Source organism: Sinocyclocheilus grahami, unplaced genomic scaffold (genome assembly GCF_001515645.1).
Source record: "Sinocyclocheilus grahami isolate Dianchi unplaced genomic scaffold, SAMN03320097.WGS_v1.1 scaffold324.1, whole genome shotgun sequence".
NCBI classification, from domain to species: domain Eukaryota; kingdom Metazoa; phylum Chordata; class Actinopteri; order Cypriniformes; family Cyprinidae; genus Sinocyclocheilus; species Sinocyclocheilus grahami.
In genome coordinates, this window is record NW_015505503.1 from 1,384,558 (window position 1) to 1,393,986 (window position 9,429).

The 9,429-nt window shown below is 37.5% G+C and overlaps 1 protein-coding gene across 1 annotated transcript in view; it reads right to left on the minus strand.

The window, feature by feature from the left end:
* Positions 1–9,429, minus strand: part of hat1 (histone acetyltransferase 1) — a 42,307-nt gene that overhangs the window by 28,570 nt on the left and 4,308 nt on the right. Inside the window, exons 5-7 of the mRNA XM_016294751.1 lie at positions 5,474–5,653; positions 4,444–4,565; positions 884–990 (exon numbers count right to left, since the gene is read on the minus strand). Of these exons, the coding sequence (XP_016150237.1) occupies positions 884–990; positions 4,444–4,565; positions 5,474–5,653 (409 nt within the window). The remainder of the gene's footprint in view (positions 1–883; positions 991–4,443; positions 4,566–5,473; positions 5,654–9,429) is intronic.

A 9,429-nucleotide genomic window follows, 5' to 3' on the forward strand; every position in this document is an offset into this window, starting at 1 on the left:
GATAGATAGATAGATAGATAGACTGATAGATGGACTGACAGACAGACAGATAGATAGATGGATAGATAGACAGACAGACAGACAGACAGACAGACAGACACAGACAGATAGATAGATAGACAGAGATATATATAGACAGATAGACAGACAGACAGACAGACAGACAGACAGACACAGACAGATAGATAGATAGACAGAGATATATATAGACAGATAGACAGACAGACAGACAGACAGACAGACAGACAGACAGACAGACAGACAGACAGACAGACAGACAGACAGACAGATAGATAGATAGATAGATAGATAGATAGATAGATAGATAGATAGATAGATAGATAGATAGATAGATAGATAGATAGATAGATAGATAGATAGATAGATAGATAGATAGATAGATAGATAGATAGATGGATTTTAGTGAAATAAATGGAACTATCATAGCTATATAAAAACAATAAACAACAACGGTCAGCAATAATCCAGTGAGCCGTGTAATAATGTAGATTATATATAATGGATATTTAAATTATTTTAGGACCAGAAACTAATTTGATAGCTGATATTATAAATCTATAATGCATGGTCAATGACTGTATTTAAACAAAATAATGTTTTTACCATTCAAGTTTTCTGATTGCACATTTATCGTCCTACAAGGGTAGCACCGTGAGGGACAAATTACAAGCCAACTAATAATACTTAGCATTAATGGTTAGGTTCAAATCTTTAACCTTTAATTATGAGAAACGGTAATAGTGATCCTGATAAATAGAACTACTAATAAAACTTAATAGGAAAAACCTCAATAAAAACAGAAATAAACTGCTCAAAACAGAACTCCTAATTGTTTAATCTAGGCCTCAGTGTCGGCTTATACCTGTGATGTCCTGTACTTTAGCAGAAGTGCAGTAGTATCGGTGGACTGTCTCTAAGAGCTGAGCCCCGTGTCCTTCTCCCTGGAATGGTGGCAAGACCAGCATCTGGCTACACACACACACACACACACACACACACACACACACACACACACACACACACACACACAGAGTACAAAAGCTTTAGTGATGCTGGACAGAAGAGAAAATGCTTAGGCACAATACCAATTTAAGATTAAAGCTCTTAAGTCTTTGAGCAATGGTTCTGCAAACACAGAGGCCTGTTACACCTCCAGCACCCTTCAGACACAGAATCTACTCAAACTGACACTACAGGCCAGAGGTTTTGCTTAAAGACCAGTTTTACATTCAACATCAAGTGGGGCACAACACTGTAACAAAATTGTTAATCACATAAAATGGAAAGGAGTATATGGAGCTCTTACTGTACTTCAGGAGGGCAAAACACCTTAGTTTTATTCAGAGGCCTAAATTTAGCAAATACATGCATTTTGGTGCAGTTTCTAATATTTTCATGGCCAAAAAGATTAAATTCTGCTTGTAATGTAAATCAATAAAATATTTTTAACAATATAACACTACTGACCTGCATATACATTGTATTAATGCATATAAAATTGTCACTTGATATCTCCCAATAATGTCTTAGTAATTTGATATTTAAAATAAATTCTTAGTTTTATGATCAAAGCTCTGTAGTTTTTATTGCCGGGACAAAGAATGCAATCCAATAAAATGATGAGTGTATGGATAATCAAGCAATCCTAAACTGCTCCAGTCCAGCAAGTATTCATCTGTAAATATTACTAGCAACATAAAAGTGAATCTTATGCTCAATTTACAAAAATCAACCTGAAGGGGGATGTATTTACAATTTAAAAATAACTTTTATTTGATAAAAAAAAGTATAAACTATCAATCAGACGACAGAAGGCATGTAAGAGATTGTGCACAACAGGTTCAACAGCACATTTCTTAGAGACCTTAGAAATTGGCGTATCAAATATGACAAAGCTGAGTTAATAGGCTATGACAATTTGATAAATGCATAAACAACAGCAGTAGTGTGATATGATAAAACAGGGCTAAATATTGCATTTTATTCGCCATATTACTAAGAGAAAGAGCGACTGGAAGCATGACTTTTGACATCAACAACAAAATAAATGGAAGTGTTTTGTCCTGCCATTAAAAAGTTGATAAACCTATTCATTCATACACACCATTATGCACTCAACATAAAAGTGAATCTTATGCTCAATTTACAAAAATCAACCTGAAGGGGGATGTATTTACAATTTAAAAATAACTTTTATTTGATAAAAAAAAAGTATAAACTATCAATCAGACGACAGAAGGCATGTAAAAGATTGTGCACAACAGGTTCAACAGCACATTTCTTAGAGACCTTAGAAATTGGCGTATCAAATATGACAAAGCTGAGTTAATAGGCTATGACAATTTGATAAATGCATAAACAACAGCAGTAGTGTGATATGATAAAACAGGGCTAAATATTGCATTATATTCGCCATATTACTAAGAGAAAGAGCGACTGGAAGCATGACTTTTGACATCAACAACAAAATAAATGGAAGTGTTTTGTCCTGCCATTAAAAAGTTGATAAACCTATTCATTCATACACACCATTATGCACTTAGTTGCAATTCTTTATTTGCATTTAGCATGTTTTTTTCCCTGCTTTAAGAACTAGTTTTGGGTTGCGACCCACCAGTTGAGAATTACTAATACAGACCGTCACACTTCCTTCCGTCCGCCTCGTTTTAGCTGCGGCCATCGGAGGCCCGCCCCCCCGCCCCGGGCCCCCCCCCCCCTCGTCACTGCGGCGGGCCAGTGGCCTGTCGCTGCACCTGCTGGAGACACTGAATGCATTATGCACTTAATTGGTGCACTGCAACTTAGAGCAGAGAGGCAGGCATCTAGCCTCTTCACATCACTCCAGTCCATTTGCCCATTGTCTGTTTTAATAGGTGCCAAAGCAAAGAAAACACAGGCAGAGTCCCCTTCGCTACCGCTGGAGATTTCATTATTCAGCGTTTCAAAAGACAACAACATTCAATTCAGCCTCTTGGCCTGACTCAAGAAAGAAAGAAACACAAGAGCAAACAGCACAAAGGAAACTCTTGCCAGATCAACAATTTGCCTCAATGCAGGAGAAAATATAATTAAAGCAGCCTGATAATTGGCCCCACAAAGGCAGGAGAGACGCCCCGTTCGGACGCTTTACACGTGTGCGTGTGAGAGAGAGAGAGATTGTTCAGAAAGTTACTGTTCACTATTAATTGACACTACCTTTTTATCGGCACTCGCTGGCTTTGTGAGAGCACTTGATTTCCATGTTTTTGCCTGCTGAAGTTATCAACACGAGCCGTGAGTTTTTGCCAACAAGTTACATTTGTTCAAACGCTGAGAAATATATCTGAGAGACTCTTTATTTAGCATTTGTCTGTCAGTGGTTGTCAATTGGTTTTGTTTCTGGACACAGATTTTACATTCAAATTAAGTGGTAAACAAAAAGGTCCATAAAAACAGAACTTTATTAGTCTTACCATGGTCTGCGTGGACTAACAATATGTAAAAAGTATGTTATTAACATGCCATAGGCTAAAAACATTGGATACTGAGCCAAACAATGGAATATTGCATTTTCATCTGGGGTCCAATACAAGAGATAGTTCACCCAAAAATGAAAATTTTGGCATCATTAACTGTATGACTTTCTGCAGCAGAACACAAAAGATATTTTGAATAATGTTGGTAACCAAACCATTCTAGTTACCGGTGACTTGGATATAGATATGGATTAGAAGAAAGTAAGTCATGCATTTGGAACAACATGTTGAGCAAATGATGACAATTTTCTTTTTGAGACAAACTATCCCTGTAAGTGGAAAGTATGTTAGTGTTAAAGTATGAAAGTGGCATGCTGTCAATTACCACAGCCAATAATTTAGATTTTAGTTGATTGTAAAAAATAAACAAAAATTGCACATACAATAATGGACATACAATGGATGTCTATGGGGCAAGACATTTCACCAGGTTTCAAAACAAAAATGTGAAGTTTGTTTTATTTTTTTTTATTCACATAAACCACTCAAAAAGTGTTATTTGACCTGTACAGATGTCTAAATGATCCGTTCAGTGCTGGGATTACTGATCTAGCTGGTTATGAGTTACAGACAGACATTTTTGTGGGCAGATGTAAACATGTTCTGACGTCCTTGCATGTATGATGCAAAAACTTTTACATATTTTTAACATATGAAGACTTGCGGTTATATTATTGAAAGGGTCTGTATTTAAAACGGTTTGTGTCTTGCTTTTAGACAGAAGAGCATTACAAAAAACAAAACGGAGAAATTATTTCCTGTGGTAATGAACAGAAGGCCACACATGCTGTCAATAGTCTCCCCTGAATCAAGACTGTTCTTTTATTATGAAGAAATGTGACAAATATAAGAATACTTCAATGCTGATACAGATTGAATCCAAATCTGATCTGGATTAGACACTCACACGAGGAAGAAATCCCAGCGATCGTCATCCACATCGATGAAACTGGCCGTCTCAATGAACCACATGAGAAAGGTCTGCAAGCGCTCATTGTACTCTCTGAACCCTGGACACGAGATATCCACCTGAAATGATGAACAGCAGATGAAATCCATGCTGTGTTACTGTTCACAAGGAAATGTGCAAGAATGTAATGAAAATGTGCAGTGGCAACATTTCCTAACACTTTTGCATAACATGGTTCATTGAAAAAGTCAGTCTAATAGGATGCAGCAATAAGATTTGTGACCCTGGAGCACAAAAGCAGTCATAAGTTGCACGGGTATATTTGTAGCAATAGCCAAAAATACATTGTATGGGTCAAATTATAGATTTTTCTTTTATGCCAAAAATCATTAGGATATTAAGTAAAGATCATGTTCCATGAAGATATTTTGTAAATGTCCTACTATAAATATATTAAAACTTAATTTTTGATTAGTAATATGCATTGCTAAGAACTTAATTTGGACAACTTTAAAGGCAATTTTCTCAATATTTAGATTTTTTTTGCACCCTCAGATTCCAGATTTTCAAATAGTTGTATCTCAGACAAATATTGTCCTATCATAACAAACCAAAACCATACATCAATGGAAAGCTTATTTATTCAGCTGTCGGATAATCTATAAATCTCAATTTTGAAAAATCTCAAAATTGACACTTAAGACTGGTTTTGTGGTCCAGGGTCACATTTATTAATAAAATAAGTAAAAGTCAGCAAGCCATAAGCGACAGGGTATACAGTTATAAATACAATAATCTTTCATTCAACTTTCTCCACTTCTGAAACGTTTCATTTTCTGCAGGTAACAAAGTCTATGTGAGCAAGATAAGAAATAACATGAATCAGTAAAACCATAGCTTAATACTTTTCACTATGCACGATCCACACTGCCAAAGCTGGTACAATTGCCTGAGAACTCGATCATATTCCAGTTTGGCATTGCCAGCCGTCAAAGCGGTGACTCAAATGCTGTGGGAAACTCTGTACCTTGTGTATCTGGAAGGTGAGATCCTCTCCTGCCTCCACATTGTGAACTTTGTAGGTGTGCAGCAGGCTGCCGAAGGGTTTGAAGTTGGCCTCTTTCTCCAGGAGAGAGATGAAGTCATCTGTGTTACAGCAGAAACCAGCAGGAATGATCGCTCTGATCTTGCCCTCCACATCATCTGGCTGAGAACAAGCACAGAGAAAGAGCGAGCTGCCTTTAAATGACTAACTACCAACATTTGCAACGAGAGAACAGCATTTATGCAAGAGACCAGAGTGTATATTACACTTCAAACAAGAGAAACCAAGTCGATATTTAAACTTCTAAGAATCACAAGAAAAGAACCGTGTGGATTTGAAGTCACACTGAATTTACTCAGTTTAAAGAAAAAAAAGAGTGTATATGTTAGGGATGCACCGAATGTTCGGCAACCGAAATTATTTGGCCGAAAATAGCAAAATAAGCGAAAAGACCGAATAAATTGTACCGCACAATGACGTGACGCGATCAAATAGCAACCAGCGTGAAGTGAGAGGCGCGCACTCTTTATAATGCAACAAACATGTCTGCAGTGTGGAAGCATTTAAACTGTCCGAGAAAGACGCAAAAATCGTTACAAGCACCGACAGCGAGAGACTGTTTAGTGCTGCATCGCATGTCTTCAATGAGAAGAGGAAGGGGTGATTGTTGCTGGTTACTGTATGATGATTGAAATCTTGAAATGGCCTTCAACAATTAGTAAATTAATGCATTGCATGTATTCTGACAGCGCTGCACGAACTCGCGGCGGATCTGCTTGTTAACCAGGGCGCGAGGAAAATCTGTGCTGAAACAGTAGTACTCGTCAGTTGCTCGGTCACATTTTTATGAATTTTTACAAGCCTGTGTCTTTCGCAGCTTCTCGAACATAACGTGGTTTAGTTGGTGCTAGTTTAAATTTAAAAAATGCTTCTACAAACAAAGTTTAATCTGCAGATATGGCCTTGTTTAGGGATCTGTGTCTTTGTGCATACGGACTGCTGAGTAGTGATTGTGTTTTTCAGCAATAGTGTGCAGCCTTCATTTACAGAGAAAAGAAGGTCCGGGAAAAATCTGCATACAAGTTCTTTGTGCATTTTTCTTTTTTTTCTACTTTGCACTTAGTTAGAACATGTTTATTTACTATTTTTTCAGGTATCTAATATTTTGATAATTTCCACGATCTAAATATTCTTAAAAATTAAACGTTTGTTGTCATTTGGAAGTGTGTAGGCCTTCTTGCAGTATTATGCTGTTACATTATGATTAAATATTCAGTGGCATAAAATGGTCTTTAAAATGACATTAATATCGCTTATCGCAATTTTTTCGGGGGCAATATATCGCACAACAAAAAGTTGCTATCGTGATAGGCCTAGTCTGATGGGCAAAAAATATTATTTTACTAACTTATTAATTTTAAGTTAAAGTGTGCTTTGTTGGTATAATGTCTGCTAGAGTGTTAAAAAATGTTCAGTGTAAAATATTTTTAAATTGTTGTTTTGTAATTGATTATTTTCTTTGGAAAGCAAGACAAAACAGTAAAAAGCACATTTTGGATATTTAATTTATGCAATGGTGAAAAAAATTGGCAAAATACATGGGGGAAAACTTGAAAAACCGTGTTCGGTATTCGGCTCAGTGTTTCATTTTGTTCAGTTTCGGCTTCGAGCAAGAATTTTCATTTCGGTGCATCCCTAGTATATGTGGAAAACAACTGTGTTAACATTAACGGATTTCTTTTGCCCTCCAAGGCTGCATTTACTTGATCAAAAATAAAAACTACAATATTGTGAAATTTTATTACAGTTCAAAATAGCCAATTTATATTTAAACATATTGTAAAATGTAATTTATTTCTGAATTTTCAGCATCATTACTCCAGCCTTCAGTGACACGTGATCCTTCAGAAATTACTCTAATAAGATGATTTGCTGCTCAATAAATATTTCTGATTATTAACAATGGAAACAGTTGTGCTGCTTCATATTTTTGTGGGAACTGATGCATTTTATTTGTATGTTTTGAGCATTTATTTGAAATAAAAATCTTGTTTAGAAATTTTTAAATTTTAATGCATCCTTGTTGAATATATTTTAAATATGATTTACATATGAAGAATATGGCATTTTGTGTTACTTTAATAGTTTATTTTGGCCTTTTAAGAGCTAAACAGCCACTGGTCACTGTCAGATTTCGTTGCACATAAAAGAGCGGCTTGAAACATTCTGCTAAACTCCTCACTTTTTGGTATATGGAACAGCATGAGGGTTAGAAAACGGCAGAATATTGCGCCGAACTACCCGTTTAAAGGCAAACATCAGCACACGAGACAGAATGTGTGCATCTCTATAGAGGTAACACGCATTCATCTTAATCTAAAGCACGTTTCAAGCTCCCACAGAGCGAGAGCGGTTAACTCAGCTGTGTCTAGTATACAGCGAAAGCAGCTGAATTTAATCATATAAACTGAAGTGGCACATTTATGAGTTATGCGTCTATTCCCCCGGCGCTCGGCCTTACATATAATCACAAAAGAGCCCTAACAGAGTAATTCCCTATTGTTCTGTCATTAAGCTATACTTCAGCTGTGATTGGCACGGCGAAAAAAGGAATTAAAGGAAAAAAATACATATTTTTGTGGCACAAAAAGGAGACCCATTAGGCAATTAGCAATGTCAGCTGAGGAGTTTCCAGCCCCCCCTCCCTTCCTGTGCCTCCTCTGAAAGACCACTTAATTGAATTCATTCACTACTTATCTTAAACCATGAATATCAGATGAAGTTCCCCCCACCGTAATGTGTCCCAGCTTCTCACCGGGCAATAAAATTTAATGAATTGATCTCGACTTAACAAAAAAATAAAAAAGCCCGGACATGTATAATAGGCTCCTGTGTTGTGAGGCTGGTGAGCGAACTCAATCAAACGAGTTTGCCCTCTCCATTCACGGGCCCCGGGGCGGACAATAGCGCCGCCCCCCTCCTCCAGCCTCTCTGGGATTTTTTTACCCAGCAGAATGCGCACCCATGTTTGCATTGTATCCATTTCCAGCGGGGCTGACATGAGAACACTTTGTATTAAGTTGCTAAGCAGGGCCCTTTGGCCGCGTGATGGGCTGCGCTTGTGTCGCGGGACTCTTCATTCACAACGGCCACAAAACACACGACAAAAGGCTAATGCAACACGCCGCTAATTCCTGCTCATTCAGACATCAGCTAATATCAGAAGGGGATCGGTGCACCTGCAGCTCAGTAACACTCACTATTGTACCACTGCATTACGGGAGCGAAGAGAGGAACGACAAGAACGGAGCAGACAGAAAATGGCAAAAACAGACCGTTTCTCGGGCAAATTGTTCAATCGCGCAAATAAAAGCACGCCATTGTGGCGTTACCGTATTAACTAACGCCGCTTAAGGATCCGAGACTCTTCAGAGCTTTGAGAATGCGTCGTCTTCAACAACAGCATTGAATCCAATCACACTGAAAAAAGCCCTTTTAATCAAAGACATCTTCATCTACGAGGAAAAAAGATGAAAAAAGAACACAATATGAGCAACGCTGTAAATAAAAGACATAATAAAATCAACTATCCTCAAACAATAAACACCTTAAGTATGTTTAGCGGCTATAATTACATGCCACGCTTAAAGGTGGAAGACATTCAGAGACGCCACTAAACACAGTCACGTGGTGTCAGCACACAATATATAATTAGGTCTAATACTAATAAGTTCAGGTCTGGTTTTAATCAACTACCTTGCAACTGCAAGCTTGTTCTAATACTGTGGAAAGGATGAGCTGCAATATAGGTCAGTGTGTCTGTTAAACACATTTGCTCTCTGCAAAGGGTTTTATTATGGAATGAGAGTCTGGGATGGTGTGAGTTAGGCCTAGAAACTGTGTGTGTGTGTGTGTGTGTGTGTGTGTGTGTGTGTGAG